This window comes from Drosophila serrata, unplaced genomic scaffold (assembly GCF_035046125.1).
Source record: "Drosophila serrata isolate PLE 108 unplaced genomic scaffold, ASM3504612v1 contig_165, whole genome shotgun sequence".
NCBI lineage: Eukaryota > Metazoa > Arthropoda > Insecta > Diptera > Drosophilidae > Drosophila > Drosophila serrata.
This window is the reverse complement of record NW_028257063.1, coordinates 882174-898309: the sequence shown is the minus strand read 5'-3', so window position 1 is coordinate 898309 and position 16136 is coordinate 882174. Positions and strand designations below refer to the sequence as shown.

The following is a 16136-nucleotide window of genomic DNA, read 5'->3' as shown; positions in this document are numbered from 1 at the left end:
TAGGCTGCCTGGTGACAGGTCAGTTTGGTGCTGTCAGGTTGTACCTCGCAGCTTCATTAGGTTTCGGAATGCCAGTTAGGACGCACGCTACCTTCGCTCAGAACAGGACAAAAAAAAATAGAGTAGGTTTATTGCCGGAAATACAACAAAAAAAAACTTTAATGTATTAAATACACTCGGTCGTTGACGAATTTGTGTTGAGTGTTGTTTATTTCGTATAAAACCTTTACAAAAATCGTAAAAAGAAAACATCTTGTTTTGGGTGCCGGTTTAAACAGATTAATACAAAAAAAAAAACAATTTCCGGGCGCAGCACACAATATCTGGGAACTGGGTAAGTAGATAAAGGGGCAATCCGTTGAAAATTTAACCATCTTTGTTACATGCAGCTTAAGTGTTCGGGGTAAATCAGAAAAATTTAAATAAGACGCCATTTTGCCGACTATTTTTTTTATTCTTAAAAGTCAAAGGGCACCAGAGTTGCATTTGTTTTTTCTTATGCTTTCCTTATGTATGCTTATGCAATTTCATGGGGGAAATTTACACATTATAATTAAAATTGCTTACAAAAATTCAATGTTGCCTATAAATTTAATTATATTAAAACAATAACTTATTCAATAACTAATAATATGGAGAACCCTAGATAGTTAGGCATCGAAGATATATGGATTAGAAATGAGGAAAATGTTTTTTTCGTCCATTTTATTCCATATTAAGGTGTAATTTGTTATTTATTGGCTTTTACAAGATGACAGTTGTGACATGGCTGCCAGACTGTCAGTCTCTGAGATCCGGCAGTCTTGATTGTCTCGGGCTTAGTATTTTGGACGAGGGTCCCACACAAAAGCTTCAAATTGTCGAAAATATGTATATTTTGTACATTTTTATATAATACATGAAAAGTTATTCCAAGCACAGCTTGAAATTATTCCAAGAATATTCCACTACCGCCAATTTCGGCTTGGTATTATTTCTCCGCCAGCGCGGCCAGTTTTAGTATCTGCCGACTCGTGCAGTCTGGCAGCCATAAAAGTTTCGCCACCTGGCAACACTGAGTCGTGTAGAGTCCGTTTAAGTGAGCGGTCGTGGATTCGCTTTCAGCACACGGCTTATCACATATTTTTTGTGAAGAAAAAATATATAAAAAATAAAAAAAAATATTAAAAATACAAAAACGCAACAAAAAAAATTGTAAAAAGTAGCAAAAAATTCGAGCAAGTGTTTGAAAAGTAAGTATATTGTGAAGCGTGCAGGAAGACGAAGCGCGGGGGAGCGACGCGAGACAAAAGCGATTGTGGAATTTTTCTCGTGAATTTCGTCTTCTTTGACGTTGCCGTCAGGTCAAAATGGCGACGAAAAAAAGATTGACTTTTTCGTAGAATCGCGAGGAAAGGTCCATCGATTGCGAATTTTCGCCAAAAGTTGGGAATTCCCATAATTTTAAGAAGGCAAACGCGTGTCTATCTTTATGTATGTGTGTCTGGAAATTTTCCAACACGAGCAACGCTTGCCTGTATTGGTGCGCCCGAGCTGGGCAGCAACAACAAAGCACAGCGGAGTTGCCATGTCGACCGACTGTCACATGCAGTGTTGCCACACAGACACACGGACAGAAAGACGGATAGAAGAGCAAAAGCCACGCCGCTTTTTTTCTTTCTATTTCACCGCCTGCCTGGCCGAATCCATCCGGTCCGTAGAAATTTGGGAAAATGTGAAATTTGCGTGGAAAAGAGCCGAAATTAATCCATTTAAATTGCAGGTAGACCTGATCACCAAATATGGCTTCTCTATACGTCGGTGATCTCCACCAGGATATCACAGAAGCGGGACTTTTTGAGAAGTTCTCGTCTGCTGGTCCAGTGCTGTCCATTCGAGTCTGCCGCGATGTGATGAGCCGTCGCTCGTTGGGCTATGCCTACGTCAACTTCCAGCAGCCAGCCGATGGTGAGTAATCCTGATCAGCCAGAGCCACAAAGGCAGTAGAGTACAATACGTGTTAAATGCACCCTGCAATAGTCACCCTCCCGCGCGAAACAAAGAAAACACGTGTGCAGTTTTCGCACTCGCTCGCACGCACACTGATGCAGCCGCATGCCGATATGCTGTTCGATACAGTGGTAAAAAGCGGCCATCAAAAAGCCATAAAAAGCCCAATTAATGAAAAAGATGGTTTAATAGGAGGAGGACCTGAAATGCCAGATAAACTGCCTCAAACTATTTCATAACTCGTACCACCATGCATCGCTTTGCTTACGTTAATCTTCTCGCCAGCCCCTGTATTCGCGTGTGTGTGTGAGTCAGTGAGTATGTGTACATATCAGTTCCAGTTACTGTATATGGGAAGCGGGTGACAAAAGGGGAAGAAGAAGGAAGAGGAGACGACAAAACAGCTGGCTTCTGGCACTCGACAACCGTTCGCCTAGAAATTTCCGTCTCACTTTGAACAAAATTGCAATTATTATGGAATAAATAGCTCCCCGCACTGGCAATACAGCTTATCGCAGCCCCGCCCATTAGTTGCGTCTTCGCTGTTTCATTACCCATTTGGGTTTTTTTTTCTTCTCTCTTCTCTTCTCCTTTTTGTATTGTGTTGTTTCCAAGTGGCGACGTACGCGCCCACACAAGGGCAGATTTGTCAATAATGTGCGTTGTTGTTGCGTGCGTGCGTCTTTAACATGTGTTCAATGTTTTTGACCATTTCTCTTGGCCGCCATCTATTTTAGGTTATATTTTTCCATTAACTAAATTTCTGCACGCCGTTATACCTTTGTTTTGCTTTCACTTTTTCGCGCCGCTGCTCTTCATTCCATTCATTAACACTTCCAAATTCTTGACATGTCAGTGAACTCTCTTTCTGCCTTTCCTTCTCTTTCGCCGCGTCGAAATCTCGTTTTACACAAAAAACGAAAACAAACTTTCCCTGTTCGCATAGTTGCTGCTTCTTTGCTTATTCAGTTTCCAACTGTTGTTGCTGTTGTTACATTTGTTTATTGAATTAAGCGTACAATGGCACAGAAAATGATGCGCTGGCGACGACTGATTACGCTCCGCGTGAAAGTTGTCGTCGTAGGCATTCCAGAGGCGTATTTTTAATGCTTCAGGATTCCGCCAGGTTTAGTGAACTTTATCTTTTGTGAGGTTAAGGCGAGCCATGACCATGAGCATTCTTTATGGATTTACCAGCTAAGATTCTCAGATTCGAGATAAATAAGTCCCATGTATACCTTATAGTCCATAGAAGTAGAAGCAACTTCTCATTGGTTGGTCAATTTTCTTCATTTTGATTCGACTAAGAATTAAAGTTGCGAGAGAAACACATGTTCTAAGTCATGAAGATGTTTTTTGAATATCATCTGCATAAATATAAGCATGACAACCCATAATACTAGCATAGAATATTACCTTTTAATAAGACTTGATAGCAACTTCTACCCATTGGTTGGTCAAATTTATACTTTTTTGACACGATTAAGATTCAAAGTTGCCATAAAAATCTATGTAACTTACCATGTAGATGGGTTTTTGCATACCATTCACAGAAGTAGAAGCATTACAGTTCCTTATTATATATTTTTTGTAAATCTAACTCCCTTTTATTATGATATTCGCAACTTCTACCCATTGGTTGGTCAAATTTATACCTTTTTGACACGATTAAGATTCAAAGTTGCCATAAAAATCTATGTAACTTACCATGTAGATGGGTTTTTGCATACCATTCACAGAAGTAGAAGCATTACAGTTCCTTATTATATATTTTTTGTAAATTTAACTCCCTTTTATTATGATATTCGCAACTTCTACCCATTGGTTGGTCAAATTTATACCTTTTTGACACAATTAAGATTCAAAGTTGCCATAAAAATCTATGTAACTTACCATGTAGATGGGTTTTTGCATACCATTCACAGAAGTAGAAGCATTACAGTTCCTTATTATATATTTTTTGTAAATTTAACTCCCTCTTATTATGATATTCGCAACTTCTACCCATTGGTTGGTCAAATTTATACCTTTTTGACACAATTAAGATTCAAAGTTGCCATAAAAACCTATGTAACTTACCATGCCGATGGATTTTACCTATCACCTGCAGAAGAAGAAGCATGACAGTCCATATTTATAGCCTTAATCTGCTGATAATTAGGTTTATATATTAATAATTGCAATTTATAGTCTCGTTAGCAACTTCTACCCATTGGTTGGTCAATTATGTTTCTATTTTGACACGACTAAGATTCAAAGTTTGCCAGATGAAAGACCAGACTCGAGTTACCGTGCACTTGGCTGCCTTTTTGGTTGATGGCCAGTGCAGAAGTAGAAGAGTCACAGTATGCCAGCCTTTGCTGTTTATTTAAAATTTTTTAATTTTTTTTTGTTGAATTTCAACGAATAAAATCCTTCTCTTTTTAATTTCTTTCACAGCTGAGCGTGCTTTGGACACGATGAACTTTGACCTGCTTCGCAACAAACCCATTCGCATTATGTGGTCGCAGCGCGATCCTTCACTTCGCCGCTCCGGAGTCGGCAATGTGTTCATCAAGAACCTGGACAAGGCCATCGACAATAAGGCCATCTACGACACTTTCTCCGCCTTTGGCAACATCTTAAGCTGTAAGGTCGCCACCGACGAGAAGGGCAATTCCAAGGGCTACGGCTTCGTTCATTTTGAAACCGAGGAGGCCGCCAACTCATCCATTGACAAAGTGAACGGCATGTTGCTCAACGGTAAGAAGGTATACGTGGGCAAGTTCATTCCCCGCAAGGAGCGCGAGAAGGAGCTGGGCGAGAAGGCCAAGCTCTTCACCAATGTCTACGTGAAGAACTTTACCGAGGAGTTTGATGACGAAAAGCTCAAGGAGTTCTTTGAGCCCTATGGCAAGATCACCAGCTATAAGGTAAGAAATAAATAAATTAAATAACTAGTTGACTTTTAATACAAGTATAAATTCTAGGTCATGTCTAAGGAGGATGGCAAGAGCAAGGGTTTTGGCTTCGTTGCTTTCGAAACCACAGAGGCTGCCGAAGCCGCCGTCCAGGCCCTTAACGGCAAGGACATGGGCGAGGGCAAGTCCCTGTATGTGGCCCGTGCCCAGAAGAAGGCCGAGCGCCAGCAGGAGCTGAAGCGCAAATTCGAGGAGCTTAAGAAGAAGCGCCACGATTCCGTGTTTGGGGTCAACCTGTACGTGAAGAATCTGGATGATTCGATCGATGATGAGGTCCTCCGTACGCATTTCTCGCTGTTCGGCACCATCACATCGGCCAAGGTCATGACCGATGAGGAGGGTCGCTCCAAGGGATTCGGCTTTGTGTGCTTTGACTCGCCCAACGAGGCCACTTGCGCCGTGACCGAATTGAACGGTCGCGTCATTGGTACCAAGCCACTGTACGTAGCTCTGGCCCAGAGGAAGGAGGAGCGCAAGGCTCACCTCGCCTCGCAGTACATGCGTCACATGACCGGCATGCGTATGCAGCAGCTGGGGCAGATCTTCCCGCCCAACACGGCTGGCGGCTTCTTTGTGCCGACCCTTCCGACAGGCCAGCGTTTCTACAGTCCCCAGGTGGCCACCCAAATGAGAAACACACCGCGCTGGGCGCCCCAGGTACGTCCCGCCGCCGCGGTGCAGAACGTGCAGGCCGGCGCTGCCGCCGCCGCTGCTGGAGGCTTCCAGGGCGCAGCCGGAGCGGTTCCTACTCAGTACCGCTCGGCTGCTGCCGGAGCACGCGGTGCCCAGCCCCAGCAGGTGCAGGGCACGCACGCCGCCGCTGCTGCCGCCGCTGCCGCGGCTAACAATATGCGCAACACAGGTGCACGGGCCATTACCGGCCAGCAGACTGTGGCTGCCCCGAACTTGCAGATTGCCGGCGCTCAGATCCCTGGCGGCGCCCAGCAGCGTGCTTCCAACTACAAGTACACCTCGAACATGCGCAATCCCCCAGTGCAGCAGTTGCAGCAGGCTCAGCCAATGCCACAGCAGTTGCAAGGAAAGAGTAAGTATTTTGCGACATCCAATTAAAGATGTAACTAACCGTTTCGCATTACAGACTCCGAGAAGCTCATTGCCTCGTTGCTGGCCAATGCCAAGCCGCAGGAGCAGAAACAGATCCTCGGCGAGCGTCTTTACCCGTTGATTGAGCGCATGCACGCATCTTTGGCTGGAAAGATCACCGGCATGTTGCTGGAGATCGAGAACTCTGAGCTACTCCACATGCTTGAGGATCAGGATGCGCTCAAGGCCAAGGTGGAGGAGGCGGTCGCGGTGCTTCAGGTGCATCGCGTCACCGAGCCTGCCAACTAAGCTCGAACAATAACAAACACAAAACAAGCAAGCGGATGAAAATTGTACAAGAACACTCGACATCCAAAAAGTAAGTACCTTTGTGATCCCTTTTGAGGGAAGTCAATCTCTAATTTCGATACTTTTTATTTCCGCAGTTTTCCTCTTTCACTTTCAATTCATTTACAAAAACAACGCATTCACTACTGCTGATGTTAGTAGTGGAGCAAGCATAAAAGGAACGCCACACAACACCAGAAGAACAAAAGAACTCTGGCTTTTTTCATTTCAAATCCTAGAAGACACCAGCAAAAACAATTTCAATCATTTAATTTCGAACGCATTTAAGCAAGTACACACATCAAGCAAGGGAGAGAAAAAAAGTAATCAAGAAGGCAAGAATTCTTTTATACAGAACCGAGCTTCATTTGCTAGAGAAAAGCGGAAACAATTTTTCCTGCTAAGACCGATTCAACTTATTTTGTATAACTGAAAATCCTTGCAAAATAAAACGATTAAAAAGCATAAATGTAGTGGAAACACTTTCAGGCATTAACTGAAATGAAATTGTATTTGAAAAATGTCAACGACACGCGTTTCTAGAGACAGATTGAGTTTTTCGTACACTTTTTCCTACCACAAAAAAATAACAACACGAAAGCGAAATGTAATTTTTTTAAAGTCCCTTTTTCTCCAAAAAGAAAGAAACGCGACAAGAACCACAACAACACCAACACACTTTTAAAAAAGCAAAGAAAACAAAACAAAAAAATTGCAAAAAAGTTAAAATAAAAACGAAAAAATGTAAATGCAAACTGTGCAGATAAATATGAGAGAAGAAAAGTTGAGGAAAAGATAAAGATAAAACCGCAAGAATATGAGAGTCAAGTTTTTGCTACTTTGAGAAAAAAGAAAAGAAGAAAATACAAGAAGAAAAACCAACAGCAGAAGAACCATGTGTGAAAACCATGATGTTGCTAAATGAAAACAAAAACAAATGAAGAAAAAACTACAAAAAAAATTGCAAAATCAATGTAAAAACTATGAAAAAAATGAACAACTATATTACACACAACCAACCAACACACCACACACATATTACAACAAACAACAACATATATGAAAAATACAAAAAGGAAGAGAAAAACGCTAAAGCGTGAACTTATGAAGATGGGAGATGAGCGGCGAATTGCAAGCAGAATTTTTATGTTTATACTATTATTATCCATGGAAATATTTAAATTAAAAAAAAAAAAAACATTACACTTTGCAGAAATCTATATATACATATATATATTTAAAGAATTAACTTGTGAAGCGATTTTATTTGCTTTCCTTGACTTCTGTTTCAAAGAGAATCGTGAATACAACAAAATAAACAATGTTTTTACACACACCATAAACACACACAAACAAAAGATATAAAATATTAAAGAAGCAAGGAAGTATAGGTCGCCGACATCGCCGGTCGGGGCGTGTGAAATTCATATTTTTTTATTAAACACAAAACGAAATCTAATAAAGAATAAACAAACAAAAAAAAATCATTGAAAAAATTGCAAAACATACAAAACCATTTATACGCAAGAAATGCAAAATATTTAAAAAAACGCAAACAGAAACCAACAAAAAGAAACCATGAAACAATGAGAGAAAAAATATATAAAAAAGAAAAACCATAACCGAAACCCGAATTGGAATATATTCAAGGGAGATATTGCGAGGTTATCGAAGATTCGAGGCAATTCCAATTTTACTTTTCACGAAAACTATGCAAGTCAACACAACAACAAGACACTTAAATATATAGCAGATATACTATATATGTATACTTATATATTAAAGCGATATAAAGAACATAATTTGTACGATTAAAACAAATAGGATTGTTGAAATTTGATGATTGCGCATCTTTGAAGCAAATAAAACTCCAACTAAAACCATTTGAATAAATTGTAATGAAATGCAGAGATTGAACGTCAACTCAATGTAAAGCAGCAGCAGCGCAGCATACCTTTGTACACCCAACAAATTTAATTACAATAAAAGAAATTCCACTTCGGCAATTGATGTCTCTTCTTTTGGGGGAATTAATTATTATTTAACTGGTTGCAATCAAAGTAAAGATCAATAACGAATTAAACATTTGAAAAAAATAAATTGGCAAAATATTTAACTTAACATTGGAAAAATAACAAATCCAACTTCGGGAATTCGCCAAACAAATTTCTAAAATTCTTGGTTTTGTGTACCAGGCAAACAGAATGTTCCGCAAGCAGCTGATCCGCTGATTAAAATGTCATAAAATAACGGATCTTAAAAGAGGGGAACGTGGAGGACCTCTCTAATTGGTCAATTCAAACGTAAACAAAGGGCGGCCATTAGGTTAGATTCAAAAGTAAACAAAGGGCGGCCATTAAACAGTCCTGAAGTAACCTCTCTGATTGGTCAATTCAAATGTAAACAAAGGACGGCCATTAGGTTATGGAAAGTTGAAAAGATCCGTTATAAACAGCACGTGCTGTTGTGCTGCTGGGTTACTGCCAGCTGTTTCTGTTTGCCTGGTATAATTGTTCAATTTGCCTGGTTAAATAAAACCGAGTCGGGGCTATGCAAATTTAAAAATTATTCTTATGCAAACTGATATCGGGAAGCATTCCGAATTAAAAAGAATGCTTCGACTTTCCAAAGATAGGTTTATTTCTTGTTGTTCCTGATTTTGAATTTTTTTAAATCTTAACTTAAACTTTTCAAAGAATGCCAATATTTTAAGTTTAGTTATGATCAATTTCTGATTTGATCTTATAATTTGACTGTAGGGGTATGTAAATGCTCGGCTTTCCTAAGTTGGTTTTATTTTTTTATTTTATTTTACAGACCACATGTTTATCCATATTCAACGATTCTTTAAATATATTTAACATGATTTTTGAAATATTAGAAGCTCATACGTATGTATTTATGTATATAATTAAAAGATATATGCAAAACCTGGTATAGGCATGTACATACCCAGCTGTTCAACATTTACATAATTACTCTCAGGGTAAAGGCAAGGCAAGGTATTTAGCATAATCAAGTAAACTTTATTTAAATCTATTAACATTCGTCAGCTTTTCGTCAAGAGCATGGATAAAATTCTTGAAAAATCGTTAAAACAAAGGTATCGAAGCGGGAAAAACACACATGAAATGCAAGAATATTTACGATCTTAAGAGTAAAGATTTGATTTACATAGCAAAATTGGGGTTAATAAATATAAATAAATAGACTTTTGGCCGGTTGTTCTCCATGGCAAGCCAAACATTCGGCCAGACTAGGATGCGTTCCCTCTACCACATCAAGGTTAGCGAGGCAGGGACGTGCTTCTTAGTCCTCGTCATCGTCATCATCCGAGGGCACAAACAGGTCGTTCTCCTCAAGGAAGTTGGCCACGTTCTTGCTAATGGTGGCGCCCACAAAGAGACCTGGGATGACGGCACAGAAGATGGCCAGCAATCCGAATGGCATCTCTTCTGGCTTGGGCCTAATGGCTCCGCTGCGGTAATAGACGCTCGACATGTGGCGACGCAGGATGTTGAGATTTCTGGGGCTCTCCGTCGCCTTGCGTGAGATCCGACGGACGGCCATATTGAGTGGAAGTGCCAGACGAGAGATAATCATCTTGGGGCGGTGATTCGGGCACACGAAACGATTTTAAACCAAAAATTTGATCAAAATTGTGAAAGATTTTCCAGATTCTGTGAGTCAAGCAGCTGATATGGCGAGGTAGTGTTCGTAAACGTGCCCAGTAAGACGGCTCCCACGCATTGGTGTAGTGTTGTATAAGGCACCAAGGCATAGGGCGCGTCTTTTGAAATCGACTCCTCCAGCTTTGTTTACACAATTAAAATAAAAACGCATTCAAGTTCTTGGGTTGCACATTTTACAGCAGGATGTGTGTGTATATATTTATTTTTTAGAGCACTTACAAATGCTCGGGGTTCAATTACAATTAGGGTGGTGGCCATGTATAAATATATATATTATATTTCAATCGATTTTGCCCTTAGGTAGTAAAATATATATATATATAGTATCGATTTTGTTTATATACCCATCCGTTGCTTAGCAGATTTCTTGTGAGGATTTGTGTTTATGTCAGATCTATGATTACATTGATTACTAAAAATGTATATTTTTATATATCGGACTTATGGGGCCTTGATTTATTGTATGAAATTCTACACAAAGAACTAAAGTTTTGCCCGAAAGAACAAAATATAAATGGCAGTTTTGTACATACATAAATACACAGTTAATGCTTGTCTGGCCAAGGGTTAAGTAAACAATCGTGAATAAATATATTAAGTTGGAGGAGGAAAAACAAAGCAAAGCAAGATCTCTGCTTTGCGTCTTCACAAACTACATACGTTATTTAACGCTTTTAATAATTGGCTAAAATCGGGCTAAATGTATACATATTTGTTTTAATTGATTTGTGAAGCTGTTTTACTTTTGCGCCCTTTGAATTAAAGTACTTCTAGGCTATTAGGAAATCATTGGTGTAGGAAACAAGCGCAACATGCAAAGAGAGAGACTATTTTTTAGGGACGTGTGAACTGGTGCCGAAAATAGACTTCCGGCAAGCTTAGTTTACCTTAAAACTATGTATGAAAATTGCACTAAACACGGAAAGGGATGTACACAATATAAATACGATGATAAACGGGGTGTTGTATGGAAACAATCTGATTCTTGTGGACAGCTTTATCGGATCATTCGACTAACTACCTTTTGATTGTGTTATGTTTGGTTTTGTGTGGTGTGTGTCATATCGGCCGCCTTCTTTATGATTGGACATTTATTTTAGCCACGATTACCGTCCATAATCGAGGCAGTAGAACCTTCTGGCTTTTGGGGCAGCTGTTCTACGGAGACAAACAGAAAAGCTCACTTACTCCGCCGTAAAGTGCGTGATTCACACCCACGAGTTGCGAATGTTGATGTGTCTAACAAATAAATACTATGAAATAATACGTAATATTACCCCTGGAGATGCACAGGGTGTGTTACCAGTTATAAACAAATAGAATTACATAAACATATAACAAAAAAATAAAGCTAAAATTGCAATTTCAAGAGCGTGTCACTTTTGAATTTGAGACATCTGCAGCAAAGCAAATCGATTCTTTACTTTAAAATAAATATCCTTTTAAAATTGCAATTTTTGTTTGTTTTTTTTTGGGTATGTCGGATTTTCTCTTAATCATATACATACACAAAACACAGAGCTCTTTGCTGGAGCAGATACACCCACTCCACGAGCGACACAATTTAGAGGGCGGGGCAGAGGCAGGCAGGCAGGCAGAAATTCGGGGCCACGTAGACGTGAGCCTTTCTAATTCTCTTCAATCAAACTCCGCAATGGAGGGGGACGGCGGCGCATTGCGATTCAAATCGACATGCACGCTCGATCCGGATGAAGAGGATGAGGCTTTGGCCTTGGGTGGGGCGGCGGCGGCTTCACCGTTGCCTGGTCATAAGTCCTGAAAGCGTCGCACATCCTCCCAGTAGTGTGACGGTATCTGGAACATCTTGGCGGGGATGTTGTCGCGAAACTCGAACTTCTGGAACGTCACCTTTGCAGTGACCGTGTGCAGCACGGGGATCTCGATCTTCACCGGAAAGCCCGTCGGCAGCTTAAGAGTGACGAACTCGCGCAGCTTGTTGATGTGCTTCAGCGGTGCCACCACCTCCAAAACGTCTAGCAGCATATCCACGCTTAGGGGAAAGTCCTTGCTCATCGCCACAGTGGCACGCAGCGTCTTGTTCGACTGCTTGTGGACTGGCGGCCTGCCCAGCTGCGGGCACTTGCCCACTTCCGCGTCCAGATACTGACGCCAGGTGACCGTGGTGGCGGGCGGTGCCTGGAGCGAACTGCGACGCGGCAACTCCGGCAGTGTGATGCCATTCGGTGCCGTCGGCGTATTGGTCTCGGGCGGCGTGGCCGTGTGCTGGCTGTTGAGGCTGGAGCGCCGGCCATCCGGCTGTTGATTGCCACTGGTGCCGCCCTTGGTGATTGTCTCGACAATGGCTCGATTCTTCTGTAGATCCTCGTGAGAGAGGTGTTCGCGTCGTTTGCGCTGCTTGAGGATCAGACCCTGGATTGAGTAGATTTCGCACTGATACTGTCCGCCAATAAGTTCCTTGCGGTTTGCGCGGAATATCCAGCCACGCTGCGCCCGCGCAAACTGTATCGTCTTGGTGGACATCTGGGTGGCCAGGATGTCGGTGGACATGAGGACATCGACTTCGTCCTCCATGTCGGACTCCTCGTAGCGCAGCCGCTGAAAGCACTCCTGCTCGTTGTCCAGCAGCACCAGCGATTCCCTGGGCGGCGCCTCGCCACGGAACAGGAACGAGATGTCGCCGCGCTCCCAACGCATATCGTTGAAATCCACCAGCGTCGTATCCAGGCGAATCGAGGCACCCGACTTGTATAGCCGGCAGATGTCCGAGGGCAGGATGCGTGAGACGAGCGGCAGCCAGGACTGAAAGTCCCACTTAAACTCCATGTAGAAGTCCTGCATCTGCCGAAGTGCATTAACCAGCTTCTCCCGCCGACCCTCCATGTGTTCGCGGGACTGCAGCTTCAGCATGCGCAGCACCTGTGTTATAGTCTGACGGTCGCCGTAGCTAATGGCCTCGGACAACGGGGACCAGCCCTCGTTGTTCTTGATCTTCACGGGAGCGTTGTGGGCCAGTAGCAGACGCACGGCATGCTTCCTGCCTAGCATTACAGCGAGGTGAAGCGGTGTGTTTCCGTGCTTGTCCTTCCGGCCCACCTCGTCCTGGGCTGTGGTCATTAAAAGGCGACGCTGCAGCGACTTGATGTCGTCCTCGAACACGCTCTGATGCATCGGATAATCCAAGGGCTCGTTCACTGTAACTTGGGGAGGTGATGCCGCTGCGGCTGCTGTTGGTGTTGTGGCTGTGGTGGTGGTGCTATCGCTGGCCGCCTCAGGTGTGGTTGCTGCCGCGCACAGGTGTGCGTGCGTCGGCGGACGCTCCGCAGAGGGATCACCGTCACCACCTTCGCCGTCCTCGCCCTCACCGGCCGACTGGTACTCGTCCGAATCGTCACTTGACGTCGACTTGGCCTCCGCCTCCGCCTGCTGCTTGTGCTTGTCGCACTCGTCTTCCTTTTCTTTGGACATGTCACTTTTCTGCCCCGTCGCGTCGTCCGGAATTAATCAATCTTTTCGTTTTCTTTAGTTTATTAGAGGTGGCAAAACACCGATGGATTTTTATTGATGGATCGACTGTAAAGGTGTAGAAACATCGGTGTCATCGATGTATCGATGTTTTCGAAATCATTGAATCTTTAATCTTTACCGCGAATCAGGGGATACAGCCGTTTAAATCGATGCTTTCCGCCAAATATATCGATGTCCGGATACATCGATGTTTCGCCACGTGTAATCGACTGTGTATCGAGCACGTGGCGTTGCCAGACTTTCGAGTTGCGCGCTCTAACGTTGCCGCTACGCTGAGGGGTCTTTATCTGGCAACTCGGCGCCCAGTTGTCAACAACTGTCGTTGGTTTGTGCGGGGGGGGCCGTGCGAATACAAAATGAATTAGGGGATAGCGAGAGGAAAACTAACAAAAACAAGTGTCATAATCCTTTCCCAGAATAATAATGTCGAGCGATGAACTGTATCGCGTAAAGTTCTCTAGTTCGCGCAATCAACGCCAGCAGACGCCCTTGAACACCTCCGCGCTGCACTGGCAGCGGCAGCAGTATGGTTACGAGCTGGACGAGCTGCTTCGCCGGCGTCTCCTGGCCTCACCCGCCTACGTGGACAGGCTGGAACAGGAGGCGGTACTCGCTGGCCACGAGGGATGCGTCAACTGCCTGGAATGGACGACGGACGGGCTCTGGCTGGCCTCCGGTTCCGATGACTTCCGTGTGATGATTTGGGATCCGTTCCGGAAGAAGCGCGTTCATGTGATTAGCACCAAGCATCTGGGCAATATGTTCTCGGTGAAGTTCCTGCCAAAGCACAACAACAACATCGTGGCGACGTGTGCGGCAGACAAGTTCATCTACGTGTACGACATCAATCACTCCAACGAAACTCTCTTCTCCTGCAACTGTCACCTGATGCGGGCCAAGCGCCTGGCCATCGCCCAGGATTCGCCCTACATTTTCTGGTCGGCGGGCGAGGATGGGTGTATACTGCAGCTGGATATGCGGGAGCCCCACCACTGTCGTCCAGAGGAGGGCAACGGCGTAAGACTTCTTCGGCTGTACAATCAGGTGGACGGCACCACGGAGGCCAAGTGCCTGGCCATAAATCCCATGCGGACGGAATACTTGGCCGTGGGCGCCAATGATCCTTATGCTCGTGTCTACGATCGGCGCAAGCTGCCCTCCAGCAACGGAAATGGTGGGTACCCTGGCAAAGTTGGATTTTGATTCTCATACATCTCTTTCAGATCTCTCGGCTTGTGTGGCCTACTACGCTCCCGGGCAGATCGTGAAGAACATCACCCGGAACATTGTCCACGAGTCCCGGGCCATTACTTATCTCACCTTCAACGGCAACGGCACTGAGCTTCTGGTCAACATGGGCTGCGAGCACATTTACCGCTATGATTTGAACAGTGCTGCTCCTCCGGTATTTTACGAACTACCTGTCTTTACATCGCCCGTCGCACACGACGAGGAGGTGGAGGTGGAGCAGGTGAAGGCGCCCCACAGGAGCCGCAGTCTGCCGTCCAGCATAGAGGTTCACAAGAAGCAGGGCAATGAGTTTCTGGAGAACGGCAAGCTAGTGGCTGCCATCGATGCTTACTCAGCGGCCTTGGCCATGTACCCTCAGGGAGAGGTTTTGTATCTGAATCGAGCTACGGCTCTGATGCGTCGCGGCTGGTTTGGGGATATATATGCAGCTCTGAGGGATTGCCACGAGGCCCTGCGCCTGGATCCTGGCTATGTAAAGGCCCACTTTCGTCTGGCAAGGGCTCTGCTAGAGTTGCATCGTCCCCATGATGCTGATAAATGCCTACAGGCATTCATTCAGCGGTTCCCCTCCTTCGCCAACAATCACGGCGTGCTGATGCTGAATAAGGACATTAAGGAGAACCGCCGGCAGTCACAGAATACTGAGCCCCCGGAACCAGAGCCCGTGGCCATGGATGATGGCTTCCGCTACATGCGTCTCTCAGATGCTGAATACGAACTCCGCTCAACGGCCAGGGACTATATGCAGCGGTATGTCGGTCATTGTAATATCACAACGGATATCAAGGAGGCCAACTACCTGGGTAGCCAGGGTGAGTTCATCGCCGCAGGCTCAGATGATGGCAACTTCTACATTTGGGAGGGCGGTACTGGAAAAATTCGGGCCGTTTACCGAGCGGACAGTGCCATTGTCAATTGCGTGCAGCCACATCCGAGCATCTGCATGGTGGCTACCAGTGGCATCGATCACGACATCAAGATCTGGTCCCCGTGCGCCGCCAGTGCCGAAGAGCGGCCCAATCTGGTGGCGGATGTCACGCGATATGTGGAGGATAATCAGCAGAAGATGCGCACCGATCCATTCGAACTGAATACCCGCAACACGTACTGTTTCAACAACTAGGAACTGTAGCGTAATGTGCGAACGTAGATTATGAGTCTATTTCGACGGCGATCGATACATCTGGCAATATATCAAATATTAGTGTAATTTACTTTGTAAGCGAACATATTTTTGTTAATTTGTAATCGTAACTACTGTGTAAACAGAAGGGTTCGATGATATTTGGATGAGTATGTTATGAAGTACCATAGAAATAAATGCGGAGAATCCCATTGACAACAC

The 16136-nt window shown here is 44.2% G+C and overlaps 4 protein-coding genes across 6 annotated transcripts; 2 read left to right on the top strand and 2 right to left on the bottom strand.

Annotated features, from left to right (window-relative positions):
- The first annotated feature begins 55 nt into the window (after positions 1-55).
- Positions 56-8347, top strand: pAbp (poly(A) binding protein). 3 transcript variants are annotated; one of them, XM_020942694.2, is made up of 6 exons: positions 56-334; positions 1763-1947; positions 4429-4901; positions 4959-5994; positions 6049-6372; positions 6440-8347. In XM_020942694.2, the coding sequence occupies exons 2-5, from the start codon at positions 1782-1784 to the stop codon at positions 6300-6302; spliced, it is 1929 nt and encodes a 642-aa protein (XP_020798353.1). In that variant the 5' UTR covers positions 56-334; positions 1763-1781; the 3' UTR covers positions 6303-6372; positions 6440-8347. The 3 variants fall into 3 exon arrangements, with proteins under 3 accessions (XP_020798353.1, XP_020798351.1, XP_020798352.1); XM_020942692.2 differs by lacking the exon at positions 56-334 and adding an exon at positions 999-1232; XM_020942693.2 differs by lacking the exon at positions 56-334 and adding an exon at positions 1554-1692.
- A 999-nt stretch (positions 8348-9346) lies between these two features.
- Positions 9347-9944, bottom strand: EMRE (Essential MCU regulator). Its single transcript, XM_020942679.2, has one exon. The coding sequence runs from the start codon at positions 9942-9944 to the stop codon at positions 9651-9653; it is 294 nt and encodes a 97-aa protein (XP_020798338.2). The 3' UTR covers positions 9347-9650.
- On the bottom strand, positions 9347-13800 carry LOC110176359 (ankyrin repeat domain-containing protein 13C). The gene is made up of 2 exons (XM_086826879.1): positions 13659-13800; positions 9347-13585 (listed from the first exon to the last, which is right to left on the bottom strand). The coding sequence occupies exon 2, from the start codon at positions 13478-13480 to the stop codon at positions 11801-11803; it is 1680 nt and encodes a 559-aa protein (XP_086683005.1). The 5' UTR covers positions 13481-13585; positions 13659-13800; the 3' UTR covers positions 9347-11800.
- Positions 13730-16135, top strand: adp (WD and tetratricopeptide repeats 1). Its single transcript, XM_020942685.2, has 2 exons — positions 13730-14714; positions 14764-16135. The coding sequence occupies exons 1-2, from the start codon at positions 13964-13966 to the stop codon at positions 15912-15914; spliced, it is 1902 nt and encodes a 633-aa protein (XP_020798344.1). The 5' UTR covers positions 13730-13963; the 3' UTR covers positions 15915-16135.
- Position 16136: the final 1 nt, after the last annotated feature.